Genomic DNA, 24,325 nt, shown 5'->3' on the forward strand with positions numbered 1-24,325 from the left:
ATCAAAGCATACGTGGAAAAACTTGTTTTCCCCAAAATTTGCTAATAAAGTTAATCTACCAACAATATTTTATTAAATCAGTTAAATCTGAATTAAAATAGACATTACTTGTTCTTTGCTCCCAAATTATTTTGAGTGGGGGGTCAGGTATAGAATACACATCTTATGGAAAAAGTATTTTTGGCAAACAAGGTTAAATATCCATCCATTCCTCAAATAATCAAATTAGGTACTTGTAATTTGTGCAGATATTTGCGTCAGACCTGCAACATGAAGTGATAATCAGATGATGCTTTTGTATTCGTTTTCAAATTTCACTGTTACTCTTCATGAAAATCTCACTGAATTGCATCTGAGCTTGCTCAATAAGATGGCAGGAAACATTGAAATTTCTCTGCTGAACTAAACCAAAGATTTAAAGTGAAGTTCGAATGGAGAGAAAGATTATCATGGTCTGGACATAGTTATTCAAATTTAAAAACTGATTCTTGCTGGTGAAAGGTTTAAGAGATCAAAGCTCAATCCAGTTCTATGAGGATGAATCCAAGTCCTGGGGTAGGTTCAGTTGTATTGCCTCAGTTCCAGGTGTATACTTGGCTCCAGGATTGTTGCCATCCATAGTAAAGAGTTTACATGTCTTTGAGTTTTCATGGACTGGGGTAGATTTCTTAGAAGACACCGGTGAGTTTGTCGGACTGAGCTGGACTGCAGTTGTATCTTGCACCGTATGCTCACTCGTCTCAATCTCGAACGTACCGTGACCAGGCTTGATGATGCCAATATTGGAACCAGGCTTGGACTTCCTCTGACCATGAGCGGGAGGTCTCCGACTGCAGATACAGCAGGCCGCAAAAAAGGTGAAAGCAACCACCAGCAGAATAGGCCCGATGATAATGGGGGGATTGTTCACTGGCAAGAAGGTGCCGAAGGCGAAGGCCCCCACAAGAGTAATGTTGATCCCTGCCAACATGATGCAGAGGCCACAGGCACAACACAGAGCGGGAGACGGTAGACCCTGCGGCCTTGTCTTCTTCTGGCCAGGCTTCTGAGGGACTGTAGTGCTGTTTTTGTCAGTAAACATCATCTTTTTTTTTGATCAGGAGGATGTCAACTCAGTCAAGTGCAGCAATGAATTACCTTCACTGAAAACAGAAAGCATATGCATTAGCTAATTAACAGATGCTTATAGATTTCATGACGAACGGTTTAATTGACAATCATCATACAGAGGTTACATGATGTTAACCGTATATTAAGAATACTATAAATAAAAATTGCTAAAATAAAACTGATGCCATTGAGGAGGAAGGGTATATAAATAAACAAATAGCAGGGAAATAACTGATAAATAAATTAATAACCATAATATACTCTTATGTAAAGAAATGGCAGATTCATAAAAACATTTAAAAAAGGATAATAAAGGTAGGCAGTACACGCAGAACTGTAGATTTTAAAAATCAGTTAAGTTGCATTTGAGTTAACAAATCTTAAATTTCATTTTTCATCATTAATACACGTTGCTTCATGGCACCAAATAAGATGAAGCTACATTTTATTTGTTCACATTTTGTAAGGCATTTATGGCACATTGAATGTGTAATAATGCCTACTTCTTATATGATAGTCATAAATCAATGATTGTGATTGTTATCTGGACAGGCGAGTTCAAATAGGGAAAACAGCTCAAATGATACTCTAACTTCTGCCTGGGCACCATGATGGTTGCTCAGTCCTGGCAATAGTTGAAGACAAAAAAACATAGCAACAAAAAAAAAATCGTTCATTATGTTCCCTTACTTAAACAGACCTTTAAAGAGGTGGAGGCGAGGGACCTAGTTGCTGAATCTGACCTCCAACACCCTGGTCACCATATACACATGGCAAGCAAAGATCAAAGTAACATCTCAATGTATTAAGTGAACTGCTGTCCCTATTAAAGTACAAAATCCAGAATAATTTGCTTATTTAAATGGGCCAATTGGCTACTTCGCCACTCAGTTTGTAACTCCTAAATAGAAGTATCAACAAATTTCTCGTTATATATCTGCTTGCCATGTTTTAATGATCATGTTATTTTCACATAATTCATTACAATTTGGAACAGCTGAAAGATACCATAATGATTCACATTGGTGACTCTTCAATAGAATTGGGAAAAATCAGAGCGAAAAGAGGGAGTGACAGAGGCCAATGTGGATCTGTGGAGAGAATGGATCGACTGTTTCGGGTCGGGACCCTGATTTAGATTGCTGAAGAGTGTGAAGAGGGGTCCTGTCCTGAACCATTGTCTGTCCATTCCCTCCACAGATGCTGCCTGACACTCTGAAATTGCATCTGCAATTTTTTCTTCCTCCATGTTTTTTATACATTGCTGTGATTCCTGTCAGCTAGAAATATGATATCACTGTAGCAAAAGGCACCGTTATTTTCACAGCACATGAACTGTTAATGTTCAATCAGTTCAGCATAATCCATAAATGGAACTAGGATAATAAAGTTGTCTCCACTGAAGCTATACATCATAATTTCAATAGGTATGCAGGAGGTAAAAACTGGGAAATTGCAAACAAATGATGCTCTTTTGTTCAGAAGGTTATATATTTTCCGAAACTAGAATGGATATGTTATTTTCTAAATGTGCAATGGTATTTATGACAGAACATCAATATTAAAATTATAATTCCTGTTATATTGATGGTTTGTTCAACAGGTCTATTTGGCTGGAGTCCAATTACAAGTTGGTTTATTGTTCAGTCTGACAAATCCAAAATCTAAGGGCCCTTTCCCATTGTTAAATTCTTGTAGTGAATGCAGAGAGTCAATGGGGGGTGGGAAATTGCAACCTTCACGTGGTCCACCCTGTTTCAACAAATGCAAACAACCTGGCGTGCACAAACAGAAGATCGAACAGAACAAGTTGTCTTACAACTTCAGGCTGTGCACGCCATACGCAAGAAGAAGAAGAAGAAGAGTCAATGGAGGTGAAATTCAGGGTGAAGGGAATGGCAGAAATCAGAGCTGAATGGTTTTCAACTGCTTTGAAAACACTCATAACCTATCCTTTGTTTATTATTCTATCCTATTTCTGATTATCTTTTTAACATAGGTATTTTTCTCTATTATCTGTCCTCATTTCTTCTTTCATTCCCTCTTTCTTTTTAGTGTCCGCTCTTTCTGTGTTTAGTTTAGTTTAGAGATACAACACGGAAACAGGCCCTTTGGCCCACCGAGTCTACACCAACTAGTGAATCACGCACACTATCGATATCTACACACACTAGGGATAATTTACAATTTACAATTATACAAAACCAATTAACCCACAAACATGTGTGTCTTTGGATTGTGGGGGGAGACCGGAGATCCCGGAGAAAACCCATGCAGGTCACCGGGAGAATGTACAAACACCATACAGACAGCACCCTTAGTCAGGAACGAACCCGGGTCTCTGGCCCTGCAAGGGAGCAACTCTACCGCTGCGCGACCATGCTGCACCTGTGGTTTATGATAACTCATTGATATTGAAAAGAAAATGGTGAGCAACACCATATAACAAAGATTCGAACAAGGGAGGACACCCAAGATGTTCCATAACATCAACTAACACAAATGTCTCTTGGGTTGCATGTTGTCATTAGTCATCAAGACATCAAATAGATCCAAAATCTCACACTATGTCCAAGTTTGCCTCTAAATCATAATCCTAACATGACCACAGATGCTGAAATCCTGAGCAAAAAAAAACATTTGCTGGAGGAACTCAGCAGCTCAGGCATCTGTGGAGGGAAATGGACAGACAATGATTCAAGTTATGTACCTTCTTCAGACTAAAGGAATAGAGGGGAGAGTTGGTAGAAAGAGGTGAGGGGAATGGTAAGGGACAAGAGCTAGAAGTAACAGGTGGGTCCAGGTAACGAGGGGTTGATTAGTAGATGAGTCAAGTGGAGGAGAGAAGTATTAGATAGTAACCAAAGCTGGAGGTGAAGACAAAAAGATGCACACTGGTGGAATCTGATAAGGCAGGAAGAGGGGAACTGAAATGTGGAACCAGAGGAGGAGGGATAGTGAGAAGAATGGAATGGGAGAGCGTGGGGAGTGGGGCTAAAATGGGGGATCCAAAGTAGAGACTGGTGGAGATGAATAGATTCAGAAGGTGGAAGGAATAGGGTGACAGGGGTGGATAGGAGTGGAAAGAATGATGGGGGGGGGGGGGGGGGGATTGAAGTGGCTAGTAAATGGGAACTCCTGTTGGCCTTGTCAGACAGTGTGCCCTGCAAAGTAATTATCCAGTCTACCTTGGTCTCACTGATGTAGAAGAAAATACCAAATACAGTAGATGAGATTGAAGAGGTGTGTGTATACATTATGTGAGCAAATAAGAAATTATGGTAATTTCAAATAGCCATGTTCACATCTTAAGCAGCAAAATGAGTTATTCTGTCATGGAATCCAGTTGCAGAACTTGTACTGATATGATTTATTTATTTTTCATTCCATATTTTCCATATATTCCATATTCCCTTTTGAAATAGAAAGCAGAAACTTGGCCCATCAAGTCCATCAAGGAGAGGTTTTAATCTAACATTTTGATGAGGAGGAATTTCTTTAGTCAGTGGGTGGCGAAGGGCGCAAAAAGGAGATACAGGGACAGGATTGAGTCGCAGATGGAGCAGCAGGACATCAGATGCCTTTGGCAGGGGCTATGGACTATAACTGCCGGTGCAGCCCCCCCTCAACCGGAAGTGCCGGCACCTCCCTAGCTGATGACCTGAACTCCTTCTATGCACGATTCGAGACGGGCAACATCACCCCCAGCTCGTCGTCTAAAAACAACACCACCAGCGCGCTGGCTAGCGAGGCTGGAGGGAGGTCCTCCGCTGGGGATGTGCACACATTCTCGGTGTCCGAGCACAAGCTCTATTTTGAGTGATGTAGCAAAGGGTCTGAATACTTATGTAAATGTGATATTTCAGTTATTTATTTTTAATTACTTTGCAAACATTTCTAAAAACCTGTTTTCGCTTCTTCATTCTGGGGTATTGTGTGTAGATTGATGATACAAAAAAGAATTTAATCAATTTTAAAATAAGGTTGTAACGTAACAAAATGTGGAAAAAGTGAAGGGGCCTGAATACTTTCTGAATACACTGTACATCCGACAATAATAAACATAAAGTACCTTCCATTTTTTTTCTGCTATTACACAATAACAGCTACAGACCTTATTTGCCTCTGCATAACTTGGCTTAAAAATATTTCAGACTTTCTAAAAAGGCAGCATAATTTTTGTTCCATCCTAAATATTTTTATGTGTGAGCTGTCTTTGCACCATCAGGCAGCACGCTCTCCTCTGAGTCAGTGTGTTTGTTTGTCGCATCTTGATACATGAGCACGTAATCTAGGCTGACACATCACCATGGAACTGAAGGAAGATTCATCACTGGTATGCCATTTTTAACTTAAACCAAAGCTCTGTTATTTGACCTTTTGCAATCTATCAACATCCATATCTTGTGTTGCCATTGGAGGTATTGTTGCATGGCTTTCTGCATTGCTCCTCCTTTTCATTAAAATTATCTTCTGTTTCCCCCGTTAACCTCCTCTACTCTACCTACAAGAGCAGACAGTTGACATCCTCAAGGATTCTCTTGTTTGAGTCTGCTGTTAGATGTACCAGAAGAGCATGGCACCTGGGATGATCTGGCATCCTATTTATCTGTCTTACTATAAAACCAGGATAAACTTACATCTTACTTACAAAATTCTTAAAGGGTTGGACAGGCTAGATGCAGGAAGATTGTTCCCGATGTTGGGGAAGTCCAGAACAAAGGGTCACAGTTTAAGGATAAAGGGGAAATCTTTTAGGACTGAGATGAGAAAAACATTTTTCACACAGAGAGTGGTGAATCTCTGGAATTTTCTGCCACAGAATGTAGTTGAGGCCAGTTCATTGGCTATATTTAAGAGGGAGTTAGATGTGGCCCTTGTGGCTAAAGGGATCAGGGGGTATGGAGAGAAGACAGGTACAGGATACTGAGTTGGTTGATCAGCCATGATCATATTGAATGGCGGTGCAGGCTCGAAGGGCCGAACGGCCTACTCCTGCACCTATTTTCTATGTTTCTAAATGTTCCACTATTATTCTGAAGAAGAGATGGGACCATGAATTATGAAGCGAGTCACCATTTTGTGCCACAGAACACAAAAGTACTAGGCATTACCAAATAATTCAAGTCAATGTGAGATTCATCAACATCACAAACATCAACGTATATGGAGGGGCTCATTTGAAATCCTCACCTATGACATGGACTCATTCAGCATATGGATGTACTGGAAATGATAACATACGAATTTTGCCTGCTTTTTGTGCGCATTGCACAGATGCATTGTGTGCCAACTTCACACATGGACATCACCATATTGGTCCTCCTTGTCATGATATAATCATCGTCTGAAATTAGCCTTGGATTAACTTACATATGAGAAGACTGTGCTTGTTTTAGGACATTTTGCAAATTGCATAAACTAAATGAAGCATGCACTGGGCAAGCTTCAACTGTACCCCAGTGACATTGTAAGTGTCTTGTTCATCTTTAAGTGCATTCAAGCTCTTTTGGCATATTATTGAGGCTCCTCATTAGTATTGGGGAAGCCTCTAAATAAAACAAAATGCACATTAAATCTTGCTTCGTTGTTTTTTACCTCAGTGTTCTCAGAGTATTATTTAACTTTTATCTAAATAATCCTTCAAACTCTACTTTAAAATTCTAGTACTTCTGCTAAAGACATTACTGGCTTGTGGCCTAATTGCTAACATGTTGAGTTGTTGGATGCTGATTGACCTTAATTGCTTGTTGCTTTCAGCATGTACAGTTGTTATTGACAGACAGTGAGCAGGCTTTATTAAAGAGTCTGTAGGGGCACAAAGATGAGTGGACGTGTTCAAAGAATATCAAAATGTTCCCTTGGATGTTTAGAATTTTTGATTTGAGGCAGGGGCAATGTGGGCTTATTGGTTTCAAAGATCTAATGTTCTACTGTGAGAGAATTGATCGGCATTGCCAGGAATGGTTTATATAAGCAAAACAATGTTTGCTTGAGAGGTGGAATTTTACGATCAGTATTCCCACGTTAGCAGAAAGATGAATCAATATCAGAAAATAAAGTAAACAGCTAAAAACACTTCACAACTCACAATCAAACTTAATTTGAATGGATTGGAAATAATTCATGTTTCAATTTGAAGATAAAGATTCAAGCATCAATCATATGGATGAAATAAAGAAATCTTCGATCAATGTTTAGTGAGCTGAGGCACTGCCCTTCCTAGACATAAAGGTAGTCAAGGTTGGTGGATTAGTTGTAAACACGGGGTAAAATGAGCTGGAGGACAAAGGACTTTTATTGCCGCACACACCAATTGGTGCAGTGAAATTCGAGTTACCATGCAGCACACAAATAAGATAAACACCACACTTTAGCATTTAACACAAAACTTAAAAAACAAGAGACTGTAGATGCTGCAAGATGGAGGAACTCAACAACTCTACCAGCATCAAGTCAATACCTTGCACCAGTAAACACATTACTTGTAGTCTTGCTTTAAGTCCACAATGCCTATAATTTAGTGCAAAACTATTGACTTCACTCAGACAGGCCTCAGGGAAGGTTGGCATGGAATTTAAACTTATACAAATTAACATTAAAATGTTTCCCTTTTTTTACTTGGGAAAAACTCAAACCATTACAATGGCATTGAGCCTCAGGAACAGTGTAGAACAATATTTACACAGGATTATATTGATTGTGACATGTTTCTTATTACAAAATGCAATGTTATATCATTGCCGAAGAGTTGGTAAAAAATACTGTGCTGAACCAAAACAAAACAGCCACATTGATTTATAACTACTACGGTCAACTGGGTCACTGCATTCGGTTATATCATCATCAGTAATTAAACTGATTAAAGTACATTCTTTCAGCAGCCATGCTCGCATTAATATCAAAAATATGCAGTGTCACAGTATACAATAGTGTGACTGGAATAGTATTGCTCTTTAAATAAGGCTAGAGGGAAAAATACAAATAACACTCCTTTCATGAGGCCATGACAGGGTTGATGGAGTGAGGATGTTTTCCTGGCTGGTGTCTATAGATTCAGGGGTCATAGTCTTAGTATACGAGGTTAGATATCTGGGATAGAGTAGGGAGAAATGTCTTCACTGGTGTACCTGTTGAATTCTCTACAGAGAATTCTCTACATGAGGCCTAATATATAGATAGATGCATCGAGGGGTGTGGGGAAAGATTGCGAATCAGCTACAGTTGTACTGAATGACAAAGCAGACACAACAGCCTAGTAACCTACACCTGCTCCTATATTTCTACAGTTCTATGACTTTCCCTCTGAATTTCAGCAAGGAAAATTATAATGGTGTCTATTTTCTGGTTAAAGCCAGGGAATGCTCTCTATTTCTTGAACTGGACTTTGGGAAGCATATCCCACTGTTTAACAGTGCTATATATATGTAGTTGCATTGCACGAGATAGGTAGGCAATTCATTCCTGACTTTCCTCTCATCACTGAAGCTTCCTGTTTACAGTGTGTCATCCTTTTGTCTTCATTCCCTTATTTATTATATTTTCAATAAAGAAATATTTTACTTTGTCTTTTCACCAGTTTAAATTTCCACCCAGATTGTAACTTATAAGAACATTAAAAAAATAGGAACAGGAGCAGGCCTTCACAGCATTTTCCACGATGTTCACCATATCTCAAATCCCTCGCGTGCTTTTGAATAACCCCAGTGACTGAGCCTCTGCTCTCCTCCACAGTAGAGAATTGCAAGGATTCACCATGTTCCAAGTGAATATATTTTTCCTCAACTCAGTCCTAATTTACCTCTCTTTATTCTGAAACTGTGCCCTCTAGTTCCAGGGCAAACCTTCCCCCTCCATCCAACCTGGCAAGAATCTTGTAAACTTTGGCAAGATCTTTGTTCATTCCTCCAAACTCTACACAATACATTCCTGGTCTACTCAATCTGTCCACATATAAATTCACCAGCTGAGTGAACCTTTGCAGCACTCTTTCTCTGGAGTGCATCCTTCTTTAGATAAGGAGACAAAAACTGTAAACAATACTTCAGGTTTAGCCTCTCGTGGCCCGATATAATTGCAATCAGACTTCTGTCCTTTTGTAATCAAATCTTCTCTCACAAGAAAAGTTCACAGGTGACTTCTCCTCCTAATTACCTACTGTATATGTATGTTGGTCTTCGTTGATTTGATCAATAAATCAACAATGCCAAATCTCTAACCATTAAACAAATATTCTGCTTTTATGTCACATGCATGACCTCACATTATCCTACATTATATTCCATCTACCTGTTTCTTACCCATTCCCTCAGTGAACATAATACATTTTTACATCCTCCTATGATCTTACTTGATTGAGGATCTTCAGCAGCGGAAGCATCATACAGTATTTGTTCTTTTCAACCAAATTGGTGATACAGATTGTACATAGCTTAATCCCATGTTTTAATCCCACCCTTCACAACCTACTAGACTGAATTTATTCCCACACTTTGCTTTCTACCTGGTAGCTGGTTCTCCATCAATACAACCACTGATTCCATGTTCTGCAGCTATTGACCAACCTTTTGTGCAGGATTTTATTGAAAGTGTTGTGGAAGGAGAGTTTGCTGGATGCTGTGAGTGAGAACTTGACCCCAACTCCATATTATAAAGTTTGGCAGTAAGCGTGAAATTTGAAAAAAAGATAGGAAATAAAATAGGGAGAGTATGGAGGAGATTACTGACGTTGGGGAGGATGTGCTGATAGTGCTAAGAAACACATGCTGGAAACACTGCCTTTCCTAATTTAGGTCATTAACGACTCAAAACGAGGTAATCAGCTAGATTTGTAGATACATCCAAATTACAATTGAGAGAAGTAATGAAACTAGAAGAGGTAGCATAGAAGCTCATAAATAATATGTGGAAGTTGCCATCTTTTATATTCTATCTTCTATCTATACTATTACTAAAAGTCTCATCTTGACCACTTCCTGTCTACGTTGTAAATAAAGTTTAGAAAAAACGCTACCTTATATCGCTATAATTTTTTCGCCATCTTACTCACCGTCCTCCTCTCCTCCAACCGCCCCAGGGTTTTTTCTGAGTGGTGAAATAATTAAAAAAAGGTATGAATGTTTAAAAAATCGTGAGATCAGCAGATTGGTCTTCTATCCTATCAGGCACCATGAAGCTAATGCCCCTTCCGATACCCATGGAGAATATAGTCCTGGAGGTGGGGCTGAGTGTGAACTGCGTGTGGGCAGAGAGCAAGTTGAACCAGAAGCATCTGAGTGAAGTCGTAGTGGGACCGGGAGCTGTGCGTGAGGCCGAAAGCTGAAGGTGCGGTGTGACCACACCCCCCTTCCCACACCCCCCTGTGTTTGCGGGTTGCTGTTTTCCCCGGAGTGGGCTGCTGTGTTCTCGGGTGGGGGCTGCTATGTTCGCCCCCTTCCCCACATGACCCCCTTTCCCCACCACCCCCCATCCTCACATGACCCCTCCCCCCACACACCCCTTCCCCCCCCCCTTCCCCACACCCCCCTCCACCAACCCCCCTCCACCAACCCCCCTCCCCCACACCCCCTTCCCCCATACCCCCTTCCCCCATACCCCCCTCCCTCCCCACGCCCCCCTGTTTCCTAATGGGAAACAAGGAAATGGCAGAACAGTTAAATGAGTACTTTGGCTCTGTCTTCACTAAGGAAGACACAAACAATCTCCCGGAAATACAAGGGGACCGAGGATCTAGTGGGAGGGAGGAACTGAAGGGAATCCACATTAGTCAAAAAATGGTGTTAGGTAAACTGTTGGGACTGAGGGCAGATAAATCCCCAGGGCCTGATGGTCTGCATCCCAGAGTACTCAAGGAGGTGGCCCTAGAAATCGTGGATGCATTGGTGATCAATTTTCAATGTTCTCGCCACTCTGGATCAGTTCCTGTAGACTGAAGGATAGCCAATGTAACTCCACTTTTTAAGAAAGGAGGGAGAGAGAAAACGTGGAATTATATACCAGTCAGCCTTACATCGGTAGTGGGGAAGCTGCTGGAGTTGATTATTAAAGATGTTATAGCAGCGCAATTGGAAAACAGTGATGGGATCGGTCAAAGTCAGCATGGATTTATGAAGGGGAAATCATGCTTAACTAATCTTTTGAATTTTTTTGAGGATGTAACAAGTAGGATGGATAAGGGAGAGCCAGTGGATGTGGTGTATCTGGACTTTCAAAAAGAGGATTTGAGTTTAGGAGCAAGGAGGTCCTATTGCAGTTGTACAGGGCCCTGGTGAGACCGCACCTGGAGTATTGTGTGCAAGTTTGGTCTCCTAATTTGAGGAAGGACATTATTGCTATTGAGGGAGTGCAGCGTAGGTTCACCAAGTTAATTCCTGGGATGGCGGGACTGACATATGATGAAAGAATGGGTCGACTTGGCTTGTATTCGCTGGAATTTAGAAGGATGAGGGGGGATCTTATAGAAACATATAAAATTCTTAGAGGATTGGCCAGGGTAGATGCAGGAAAAATGTTCCCGATGTTGGGGGAGTCCAGAACCAGGAGTCACAGTTTAAGAATAAGAGGTAGGCCATTTAGGACTGAGATGAGGAAAAACTATTTCACCCAGGGTGTTGTGAATCTGTGGAATCCTCTGCCTCTGAAGGCAGTGGTGGCCAATTGACTGGATGTTTTCAAGAGAGTGTTAGATTTAGCTCTTATGGTCAAGGGATATGGGTAAAATGCAGGAACGGAGTAATGATTTTGGATGATCAACCATGATCATATTGAATGTGGTTCGAAGAGCCGAATGGCCTACTCCTGCACTTATTTTCTGTTTCTATGTTTCTATTGGCACTTGAGATTATTAAGATTTATGAGGGATCCAGGATGGAAAAAGCTCAATTTTGAGAAGAGAATTGGGTATAGTATAGTTATTTTCATTGGAACATAGGGTAGCATGAATGGAGGTCTGTAAATCACGAGGGGGCTAAATATAGTAAGTAAAAACAACGTACAGTCACAAGGAACTACAGGTGCTGATTTACAGAATCTTGGTGGTATTTTGTGTGTGTTTTTTTGATAGATTTATAAAATAATCTATTTTCCTTAAGTCTGAAAATTCAGGACTCATGAATTTCAAGTAATTGGAAAAATGACTGGAGCAGAGAAAGGGGGAAATAAAGCATCCAGTGGGCGCTGGAGATATGAACACTTTCCAAAGGGATGGTTGAAGCAGGTACTCCGAACACATTGAAAAAGTACTTGCAGAAACCAAGAACTGCAGATGCTCGTTTACACCAAAGATAGACACAAAATGCTGGAGTAACTCAACGAGGTAGGCGGCATCTCTGGAGAGAAGGGATATGTGACGTTTCCGGTCAGGACCCGACTCGAAATGTCACCTATCCTTTTTTTCCCTTCAGCGATGCTGCCTGACCCGCATGAGTTGCTCCGGCACTTTGTAACTATCCTTGAAAAGGTACATGCTGTGTACAAGAAGTGCGGTAACCTGGTACAGGATGATGGAACTGCCTGCTACTGGGGTAAAGGCTTCCTCCTCTTCAATCCAATCTCCAGCACTAACTTTCTATCATCATATCTGTCGTTCAACATTTGCCAAGTCTCCAGAAAATGTGAGTTTAATTGATCTAAGACCTGACCGTGGGCAGCACAGTGGCGCAGCGGTAGAGTTGCTGCCCTTACCGCGACAGAGAGCCGGGTTCGATCCTGTCTTAGGTGCTGATTGCACAGAGTTTGTACGTTGTTCCCGTGACTGCGTTGATTAAGAGAATGGCGAACTGCTGCACGTTCAAAACCGTACAGTGGACTTAGAGGTAGTGACGGCCACCCAGCCCAATCTTTCTGTATTTTCAGTATTGTTTCGAGGCAGGAACTTAATCATAATCGGTTCCTTCCAAACAAGCTTCACTCTCACAGATGTACGCACAATCTATGAGTTTATAATATAGGGCAAAACACACAGTGCTGGAGTAACTCAGCGGGTCAGGCAGCATTTTTGAGACATTTGCTCCACGGATGCTGCCTGGCTCGCTGAGTTACTCCAACACATTTGCGTTTTACTCAGCTTCAGTGAAGGACGGGACTTCAGACTGACCCATTCCTTCTCTCCAGAGATGCTGCTTGTCGCGCTGAGTTACTCCAGCATTTTGTGTCTAACTTCAGACTGAAACATCCCGAACCAGCACGTAGTCAGTCTAACCCCCCCCCCCCCCCCCCTCCCCTCCACAGATGCGACACGGCTTGCTGAGTTCCTCCAGCATTTTGTGTTTTGCTTAAGATACCGGCATCTGCAGTTCCTCGTGTCTCTCCTAAGTCAAACCCTTCCTGATCACCGATCTCAGCCTTTGTTGTAAATAAACACAAATATTGTCACACCATCAATTTAACGCGTCCTCTACTGATCCAAGGTTTGAACTTTCCCCCCCATTGACAGTGGATTCAGACAGTTCACGATCGGCCGTTTCCATTCGAGCTCACCCATATCCAGGGTCATCATGCGCTTCTTCCAATTGATGTGTAATAAGTGATGTTCAGTTTAGATATACAGCGTGGAAACTGGCCTTTAAGCTCACTGAAAAGAGACACAAAATGCTGGAGTAACTCAGCTGGTCAGGCAGCATCTTATCCCGGTCTCGATCCGAAACTACCTATCCCCTTTCTCCAGAAATGTTGCCTGACCCGCCAAGTTACTCCAGCATTTTTGTGTCTATCTTCGGTGAAAACCAGCATCTGCAGTTCCTCCCTACCCTTTCAACCTATCGAGTCCAGGCTGACCATTGATCACTCGTTTACACTAGTTCTATGTCATGCTACTTTCTCGCCCAGTCCCGAAACACCAGGGGCAGTTACAGAGGCCAATTAACCCACAACCAGAGCACTCGGAGGAAACCCACGCGGTCACGGGGAGAACGGGCAAACTCCACACACACAGCACCAGAGAATAGGATCGAACCCGGGTACCTGGCGTTTGAGGCAGCAGCTCTACCTATGCCGCCCTCGTGACTAGGTGGTGATTTCACATCTTCTTTGATGTCGAGGGCTCAACCCGTTTTAATCTCAGAAACCTATTTTACTAACTGAGCCTTGTGTCATTTGAAATGTAATCCTCTGTAGCGGAGGAGCGACTGAACTCCTTGGAGCTGCAATCCAACCCCCCCAACCTCCCTGGCCCACTTGCAGCAATAACACTCACCACATCCCTCTAATCCGCTCGGTCCCACAGGCAGCTCTTTTTTCCTGCTTACCATTTATTGAGACATGACAACACTCCATCGATCAGACCCGTGAGCGTAACCGTACGTGCGTGTTAAGCGTGGTGTGTCTCTGCGACTTGCGGCGATCTCAGAAGAGTCCTGTCACAAGAATAACATTGTTGTTGTAGGAGATACCGCGAAGGAGAAACAATCACCACGCATGACAATGGGAGCAAAGTTATTTTCTGGCGATGGAGCACGATCAATAAATCCGCATTTAAAGTGTAAAAATAAGAGATACGTTGTCTCTTTCCTTGGACCCTCTCTGTCTGCATTAATAGCGAAGGTGGACACAAAAATGCTGGAGTAACTCAGCGGGTCAGGCAGCGTCTCTGGAGAGAAGGAAGACCCTCCTTCAGACAGAAAGTCACGGGAGAGGGAAACGGGAGATATGGAAGGGTAACATGTGAAACGAGAGATATTAATCGCATTTCATTGAGCCTCCAGGTCGGCTGGTTGGGACGGGGGCATGTAGAAACCTGGACGACGAGGAAGGGACGCCTCGGGGGAGAGGGGGAAGCTCAAGAGGAAAAGGGGGAAACAAAATATTTAAAAATAAGATGTGGAACAATGAAAACTGTTCAGCATAAAGCAAGTGGGTCCGGGAAGAGCTGGGGGCGGTTGCATGTGAAAGGAACAGGACGTTCACAGACTGAGCGAGCTGAGTTTAGGTCAGCGCACAATACGTTCACTGTAATAGCCCGCTGTTGCAATATTTCAGAAAAATCCTGCGGTTCTTCACACGAAAGCAGCAAATCGCTGTCTTTCCCGAAAGCCCAAAGATCCCACAAAGCTTCGCAAAGAGCTTCCTAGCTAGGACCCCGTGAGACGGCGCACTGGTTGAGATTCGTCAATGAACGGGGCTGCAGTTTACTGAATCTTTACTTTCCATCCAAATGATGAGGGGTTGCGGCGCCTCGAACACACTGGGAAACAAACCGCTGTCAGAAACCATTCCCCGAGCAGCACAAAACAGACACCGCACTGTTATAACCCCTCCCCACCCCGACCCCCTGGAACTGGGTAGACAGCACCACGGGTCGCCCTGCTCTGTTTGTTTTCGTCTCCGTGTGTTCAGTGGGACACACTGCAGACCCAGCCAGGTAGTCTAGCTCAAAGATCCTCCGCTATAGGATCTTTGGTCTAGCTGAGGAAGCCAGACTGCTGCAGGATCTGTGGCTTGTGAATATGGTTCGCCGTCAGAAACAAAGTATCGATTTGAACGGAACATTTGCAATAAGGGGAAAAAAAGATATGCAGCTGAATCGGCGTAGCTTCCCCGAACACAGTAAAAACGAAGGGAACACTTGGGGTTGCCTGCAAGACAATCGGTAGGTACAGTTTAGACACAGTGTTGCTCCGGGGATAGGGTGCCCGCTCACCTTTTATCGCCGATCCTTTCTCATGACACTGAGATTCACACCCCGCAAAACCACAACTCCTCCTTTGACACAACGGGACTTCCGTTCCCATGCTCATTCCTTACTGACAACGCCAGGAACACCACGGGGGCGGGGGATAGGATGGGGAGGGGGGGGGGGGAATACATAACCCGATCGGTCAGATTGCAGAAGACTCGGATTAACAGCCGCTTCGGTGGGTTGAGACGAAGACGCTACATCTGCGCCGAGAAGTTAACCAGCGTTAAGTTAACGGGTTCATTGGTAATTACAGCCCAGGATGTTCACAGAGGCACCGAATCCAAAATATCAAGCGTTCAGTACAAACTCTAGCCCCTCCTCCAACGAGGGCGCTTCCGATCAATCTTCATTCAGCAAAACTAGGGATCTCCTGCCTTGCCAGGATGGACAGACAGAGCACGATCCCTGCTGATCCCAGAAAGTGCTCTCCCTCCAGAAGGTGCTACGTATCTCTCTCCATCATTGCTCCCCCTCCACCGCCCACCACAAGCACACGCTCACCCTTATCCCCATCACAGAGCCGTCAGCGAAGCTGCCATCCCTTCTCTCGCTGTGTGTTGGCGCTGATAGTGGGCGTGAGGTGAATTCACGCCAGTGAGTGCGGGCCGCAGCGGCTCGGGCTCTGGTGGGAGAGAGAGAGAGAGAGAGCGACATCATTACCTTTACATGATGTGTAGTGGACACGTCTTCTCCGCCCTGGCCGGGAGGGAGCAAAGTTCTTCAAACCCCTATGCAGCAATCCGGTGGCAAACCCAGCACCGCGAATCGAAGCACGGCGGTGATTTCTCCAACCCCGAGCGGGTTAAATCTGATCACATCGCTACCTGTGCGAATTCCGAATGAGCTTGTGGGTTTGGTTTTGTGACTGGTCCGATCCGCGGGAAATTGCTCTTTTGTGATCTATAATCTTTCACACAGTACCCGCCCAGCAATGAATGTCTAATGCCAAGATTAATGTTCCTGATGTCTTACACCCTGTCGCATGGATAACATGTACCATTTATTGCTTATGCATCTGGCAACGGTCCAGTTTTAATCCTTTGTTCTCCCCTCTCCAGCAAGTACACACAACCCCAGCTGTGAGTGTGCGAGTGTATGAGACAGTGTGTGTATGTGTGCAGGTTGCTGGATAGATTATAGAGAGATGTTAGTTTAATAGAAGCACAACCACAAGAGAACATTATTTCCCCCAGAAGCTGTGCCCCATAGACATTGCCTAACCTGTTCACTGTTTTCGGTATTTTCACTTCTTTACAAATAAATCCATCATATGCAGTATGTTGCCATTCAGATACTTTGTTCATAATTTCATGAGTTGCAGTAGAGGTCTCTGGAGGTGCCTTTGTTTAAGCCATTCACCAGTCATTCCATGAAATGCTGGAGTAACTCAACGGGTCAGGCAGCATCTCTGGAGAAAAGGAATGGGTGACCTTTCGGGTCGAAACCCTGCCTCAGACTCGAACCATCACCTACTGGATCCCTGAATCGAATTTTGCGCCGCCCATCCGTACCTCTGAACCACAGGCTATATTCCAGATTCATTCTGGATTCGGCTTCCTTTCTCTGGTTCTGGTTCTGGTTGATTACTGTGCAAACACCTCATCAGTGGTTATCTCGCGCAGGTCGGAGTGAGTAGAGTAGCGATTAAATTTTGAAGTGAGCCTTTTTGACCAAGTTGAGCAGATCTAGTTGCTCAATCCCCTTTTTAAATGACTTAACATCGGCAGCAGCACGTGTGTTGGGTGGTAACATATTCCATTCCCTTATCGTCCTTGGGTAAAGGGAATATTGGTAGCAACGTCTATTGAAATTTAGTGAGTTGATGATGTAGGGACCGTTATTTTGTCTTGTTTGGAAATGCTAAAGCTGTGCTGCCTTTGGTTTGGAAATGCTAAAGCTGTGTTGCCTTTGGTTTGGAAATGCTAAAGCTGTGTTGCCTTTGGTTTGGAAATGCTAAAGCTAATTAAAGTTGCCTTGCCTAATTAAAGTTGCCTTGCCTTCTCTATAATTAAAAGTCTAATCTTGACCACTTCCTGTTTGCATTTTATATTGATTTTAGAAAAAACGCTACCATGTACGGCTGTGATTTTTGGCCATCTTACTCAGAGTCCGCCTCCGCTCATCAGGTGACGAGGATTTTTCCCATAGAGAAAAATAAAAGTCATTAGTGTTTAAAAAATGTTGAGTTTCTCTCTCTTGTCAATCACACCATGAAGGCCACGCCCCTTCTGGTGGGAGGGGGGGAGGGACTATAAAACCCAGAAGTGTGGGCGTGGCTCAGTCTCTGCAAGATGGAGGAGGGAGAGGTCATGAATCGCTGTCTTTAGTGGCCTTGCACCCTGCTTGAAGTGGTAAGAATTTCAAGGAATAGCCGTGAGTCAACTGGCAGCCCAACAGCCGTGAGTGAGTGAGTGAGCTGCCAGCACAACAGGCTTGAGTGACTGAGCCGGCAGCCCAAGAATCCATTCAGCCCACAATGTCCATACTATCCATCTGGAAACTAGTCCCTTCAGCCCACAACACCCATACTAGCGCTCTAGAAATCTTTTTCTAACTTTGTCCTTTTGATGATCCCCACGATCGGGAGTTGTGACTTTTACTGGTGAGTTCAAAAGCTTTGGAGCTTTCTTTCTAAATTTCCCATAACTCACTCCTTTAATATTCTCCTTAAATCTACCTCTTTGATCAATCTTTTGCACATTTAGATTTTTATTTCCTTATCTAGCTTGGTGTCAAATTTCGTTTTATAATGCCTCTTTGAAGCACCATAGGATGTATTTTCACATCAAAGGTGCTATATAAATACAGTCTGTTTTAGTGTAATTGATTTGCATAAATTAGATGACAACACCAGATTATGATGGATACAGAATGCAAACGAGAGCCTTGGTCTAAATCAGACTGGAAACAGGAACTGAACTCCAGTACTTTAAATCACTGTTTCTGCTGGGTGTCTGCCTAGTTTGTCCAAATTAACATCATCCCTGACTCATTGACCAGTTGGTATGAACCTGCAGCATTTCTAGTCTCTCAACACAAATTGGTTGTTAACAAAAATCAGTGAGGAAGGAAATTGTGTTAATCTTTCAGATCAATAAACTTTCTTCAGCTTTCAGTTTTTATTCAGCAGCTGATGGCATTAGATTTTTGATTAATAACTATTGTCATTATCGGTAGATATGTTAGCAGATAGGTTCATGGCATTTCAAAGATTTTGGGATAGGAATATGGAGATGGAAGGATATGACACAAAGTACTGGAGAAACTCAGGCAGCATCTCGGGAGAAAAAGGATGGGCCCGAAACGTCACCCATCCTTTTTCTCCAGAGATGCTGCCTGGCCTGCGTAGTTACTTTAGCACTTTGTCTATCTTTGTATACCAGCATCTGCAGTTCCTTTCTACACATGGAAGGATATGGTTTAGGTGCAGATAGATAAGTGATGGTCTTGGCATTATGTTCGGCACAGACACTCTGCGCAGATGAGCCTGTTCTTGTGCTGTGCAGTTCTATGCTTTATGATTTATTTGGCTGATGGATAGTTACAAGTTTTAGTGGTGGGACATGGCAAAGACATGGAACAATTTGAAACAAGCAGCTGGAAGGAGAATCTAATCCCGCAGACACTTCATGGTTTTGCATGCTTCCATTATCTGTTCATCTTTTACCAATCTCTCCCATTTATTTTCATCCCAGGTGTTCCCCTCTGAAATCAGCCTCTGTACACCTCTGTATCCTGCCCCTCTATCTGTTGGGGGAAACAAAACTAATATCAGTTTTACCATCCATCTAATTTCCTTGGAGACACAAAAGATTGCTGGTGCTTACCTTTCTGCAATGTATCTATCTCCTTACCTTTCATTTCACTCTCACATTAATGATTGGCAAGAGGCTAAAGATTATTTTGACGTGCTTCCCTTAACCTCCCATTTCAAGCCCATTTCTTCTCAATTTCATCAGAGGCTTTTTTATTTTCAAAATTCAACCTACACTGTACCATTTTAAGCCACATATGCATGAAGGAATATATTGAAAGCTGGGAATTCATCTGCACTGCTACGCCAGTTCTAGCAGAATGGATTGTCAACCTTTTATAGATTGTACTTAATTCCCAATCCTTAACATCAAACTAGGTTGTCAAGATTGAAATCTATCCTTTATTTCTGCTTCTCCATCTGTGTAAGCTCCTTACTCTGAATCACTTTCACTTTTTCACAGGTATTAAGTTAGTACATTCGTCAACTTGTATAAGCAATCTGGTATTCAATGATTTACCATCTTCCCCATGAGAAACAGTAGGCCTCCCACACCTAGCTTGGCACCATAGCCCAATTGCAACAAGTCTTTGAAACAGGCTACTATTCCTGTCCCAATACTTTAATAACCGTAGACAACATTTCTTCCAACCTTTGCCCAAATATTAACATTATCTTTCACATAGCATAACATGTCAGGGGTATCAGCTGTCGAGAACATTCCCTACACACACAGATTTCATAAAGTCTGTTATTTTACTGATAATAATTATAATTTGGTGTAAGCCCACATGTTACACTTACTGGCTTATGATGAACTGGCAAAACTCATCCGCATGAGATAGACTGGTATATGTCTATCCCTGGCACAAGAACAGGCATTGATTGAGGTTATGACAGAGATCCAGTGGGGGCAGTAGTTGCTATTGCTTTAGCATGACTTCCCTTGCACTCGGGGTACGGATCAGCACTCCCACTAGTTCACAGGTGAGTAAACATTAGAACACCAACATCTGAAGCTCCTGGTCTGGTCAATCTCACAATCTTTACAAAGCTCAGAGAATAGGAACACACATACCTTCCGGAGGACCATCCCTTTTGGGGACAACAGATGGCACAATGGGCTAAGTGTTTGGCTGGCAGCCGGAAGGTAGCCGGTTCGAATCCCGCTTGGAGTGCATATTGTCGTTGTGTCCTTGGGCAAGACACTTCACCCACCTTTGCCTGTGTGTGAATGTGTGTGAATGTGTGTGAATGTGATTGGTGGTGGTCGGAGGGGCCGTAGGCGCAGAATGGCAGCCATGCTTCCGTCAGTCTGCGCCAGGGCAGCTGTGGCTACAGAAGTAGCTTACCACCACCGAGTGTGACTGAGGAGTGAATGAATAATGCGATGTAAAGTGCCTTGAGTATTAGAAAGGCACTATATAAATCCCATCCATTATTATTATTATTATCCCTGAAATATGCCACTGCTGCCATCAATTATTCCGACAAGAATGGGGCCCAGCTGCAACTTCCGTAATGCAACCATGCACCAAGTTGTTGACAACAGAGTATAACGTCATTTATTAAAACTCTACATTCTGGCCTGAGGATCAGAACTTTAACAGAACTGTAACAGATCTTTAACTAAAACAAGTAATGGGATCTCAAGCTTTTATTTTAGTTTAGAGATACAGAGCGGTAACAGACCTTCGGCCAACACAGACCAGCGATCCTAGCATATTAATACTATCCTACGCACTCTTAGGACATACCTACCAATTAACCTACAAACCTGTATGGCTTTGGAGTGTGGGAGGAAACCAAAGATCTCGGAGAAAAACCCAGCGGTCACAGGGAGAACTTACAAACTCCAGACAGACAGCACCCGTATTCGGGATCAAACCCGGGTCTGCGGCGCTGCAAGTGCTATAAGGCAGCAACTCTACCGCTGCGCCACCATGCCGCCCACAAAGTGGGGTACATCATTTCATGCAAGAGAAAATGCCTGAACACCTTGCATTCCCTTGTTTCTCTACCTTGTGGTGGATGGCGTTCTGCTTTCCCATCTCAAACGCTGCAGTGAAATGAAAAAAAAATCCTGCTCGTTGTAAATCTGAAATCAGACCAGGCACCGAAAGAAACCATCCAGGTGGAGCAATGAGTCACTTGCTCTTCTTCCAATCTAGTTTCCTGTATTCAGTGTTCACAATGTGAACTCCTCTACTTTGTAGAAACCAAACATGGGTTGAGTGATGGCTTTGCAGAGCACCTGCTTTCAGTCTGCACACGTGACTCTGACCTTCAAGTTGCCTGCCCCTTTAATTCACACCCCAGTCTCATCTCTCTGACTGCAGTCCCCGCATTGCTACAATGATGACAAACTCAAGCTTGAGGAAAAACACCTCATCTTCTGTATGGGAACATTGCAGCCTGGAGGACTCATTACCAACCTCTCCAGTTTTATACTGCTCACTCTGCATTTGTTTTTGAAATGGAACTGGTCATATTACCTTTGCTGCCACTTTTCCTCAGCCTTTCTTATTCTGTTTGTAAAGCCGGGCCTGCCGGATATATCAAACAACTTCACCAGTTGCAACAGATTCCAAGCCCAAGGAAGGTTAATTTGTTGGTAATTCCTCACATTCACGTATTTAGTCTCATCCTATCCCAGATATAACTTTGCTCCGCCCATCTCTTCCCTATCTTCCCTTCAACAGAAGGCTAACCTTTTTTCTCACTTTCACTGTTCTGGTGAAACATTGACTTTGCTTCTTGTCCCACAGATGCTGTATGACTTACTGGATTTCTTCAGTATTTACAATTTATATTTCCAATATTAGAAGGCATGGCTTTAAGGTAAGAGGAGCAAAGTTTATAGGAGATGTACGGGGCATGTTTTTTTTACACAGAAGGTGGCGTGTGCCTGGAACATGCCACCAGGTGTGGTGGTAAAGGCTGAAACAAACGTGTAATTTAAGAGACTTTTGCAGAGGCTCATGGATATGCAGGGAATGGAGTGATATGGATTGTGTGCAGGCAGATAAGAGTTGGTCGTGGCATTGTGTGCAGCAAAGACATTGTGAGCCAAAGGACCTGTTCCTGTGCTGTACTGTTCTATGCCTTAATGTGCTGATAAGTGCTCTTATTTATCTCATCCTCTTGGAGATATGCAGTTGCTGTGCCCTTTCCTCCCCCCATCTTCCACAGAAAGTTAACTTTCTCTTTCCCAGTTCTGATGAAGGGTCCATGATATGAAACATTAACTGATGCTGTCTAGAGTTTTGAGTTTAGAGATACAGCATGGCTTTGGCTCACTGAGTCCATGCCGACCATCGATCACCTCATACACTAGCACTATCCTACACACACTCTAGGCACAATTTTACAATTATATCAAGCCAATTAATCTACAAACCTGGTTAAGAAGGAACTGCAGATGCTGGAAAATCGAAGGTACACAAAAATGCTGGAGAAACTCAGCGGGTGCAGCAGAAGGAAGGAAGGAAGGAAATAGGCAACGTTTCAGGCCGAAACCCTTCTTCAGACAATCTACAAACCTGTATGTCTTTGAAGTGTGGGAGGAAACTGAAGATCCCAGACAAAACCCACTCAGGTCATGGGGAGAACGCACAAACTCCGTACAGTCTAACCTATTGAAAGTCTCCTGCAAATTCTATTTCTGTTCTTGAAACACTATGTTTCTGGCTGATACTAATAATCTCTTTATTCGAAGCAATGCAGTGGATTCCCTTTCACTTTATAGCCTGCCTTCAGCCCTGTGCCCCTTTCTTCACATTTTTAGTGGGACAGACATTGGGCCACAAGAGTGTTGAAAGGTGTGCTTGGAACCTGGACTGCCACTTCAGCTGTCACAGGAATGGCAATTTCTCACAATCTCTTGCGCACACTTTGTGAGTAAGCAATGAAACCATTGTAATTTGGTTTATACTGGCAGGAAACCTCATAGATTCAGACACTTGACTTGCTTTGAGTTAGTTCCAGCTATTTTGATTCTGCTGTCATTGGAAGGACCAGGGGCAGATGATCTTGGAAGTCCCTCTACCATCAAATATCATTTTCTGTTCTCATTGTTACCTTTCTTTACCATGTCACTTCATGACACAGGGGAACATATTTAACAATAATAATAATAATAATAATAATACATTTTATTTAATGGGCGCCTTTCAGACATCTCAAGGACACCTTACATAGTAATCGGAATAAAAACATATAATCGGAATATAACAAGTAATAAAGACATCACAGAGACACAAATTAAAAACAGAATTCAATCCAAAAACACAAAACAAAAAAACAATAACATCCCCTTGTTATAATAACAGAACATTGGACAGTACAGCATAGGAACAGACCCTTGGGTCAACAATTTTTGTGCCGAACATGATGTCCTGCTGAACAAAATTCATCTGCCCGGACATGATCCATGTCCCTCTATTTCCTGAAATTCCATGTGCCTATCTAAAAAAAAGCCTCTTAAACACCGCTGTTGTATCTGCCTCCACCACCACCACCACCACTCCAGGCGATATGTTCCAGACCCCACTACTCCCCATGTTAAAAACCTTCCTCCTGAAATGTTGTCTTATCTTTCTCCTCCATCCTTCAAATGTAATTTTCCTATTCCCTTCATATGTGATCGTTCCCAGTGGCAAGGTCATCATCGAGCCCAGTATCACATACTGCTTAGTACTGATTTAATCATCCCATTCTTTCCAATGCAGATAGTTTAGTTTAGTTTAGTTTGGAGATACAGCATGGAAACAGGCCCTTCGGCCCAC

At 43.0% G+C, this 24,325-nt stretch overlaps 1 protein-coding gene across 3 annotated transcripts; it reads right to left on the reverse strand.

Moving 5' to 3' along the window:
• Nucleotides 1–516: 516 nt before the first annotated feature.
• Nucleotides 517–16,718, reverse strand: tmem275 (transmembrane protein 275). Of its 3 annotated transcripts, XM_033028790.1 has the most exons (3): nt 15,746–16,039; nt 14,355–14,462; nt 517–1,142 (listed from the first exon to the last, which is right to left on the reverse strand). In XM_033028790.1, exon 3 carries the CDS (start codon nt 1,082–1,084, stop codon nt 530–532), a length of 555 nt encoding a protein of 184 aa, XP_032884681.1. In that variant the 5' UTR covers nt 1,085–1,142; nt 14,355–14,462; nt 15,746–16,039; the 3' UTR covers nt 517–529. The 3 variants fall into 3 exon arrangements, with proteins under 3 accessions (XP_032884681.1, XP_032884683.1, XP_032884682.1); XM_033028792.1 differs by lacking the exons at nt 14,355–14,462; nt 15,746–16,039 and adding an exon at nt 16,445–16,718; XM_033028791.1 differs by lacking the exon at nt 14,355–14,462.
• Between the last annotated feature and the right edge of the window lie 7,607 nt (nt 16,719–24,325).

This window comes from Amblyraja radiata, chromosome 10 (assembly GCF_010909765.2).
Source record: "Amblyraja radiata isolate CabotCenter1 chromosome 10, sAmbRad1.1.pri, whole genome shotgun sequence".
NCBI classification, from domain to species: domain Eukaryota; kingdom Metazoa; phylum Chordata; class Chondrichthyes; order Rajiformes; family Rajidae; genus Amblyraja; species Amblyraja radiata.

Excerpts from the sequence above, each read along its gene's own strand:
- tmem275 (XM_033028792.1), bottom strand. The coding sequence starts at position 1,084 with ATGATGTTTACTGACAAAAACAGCACTACAGTCCCTCAGAAGCCTGGC.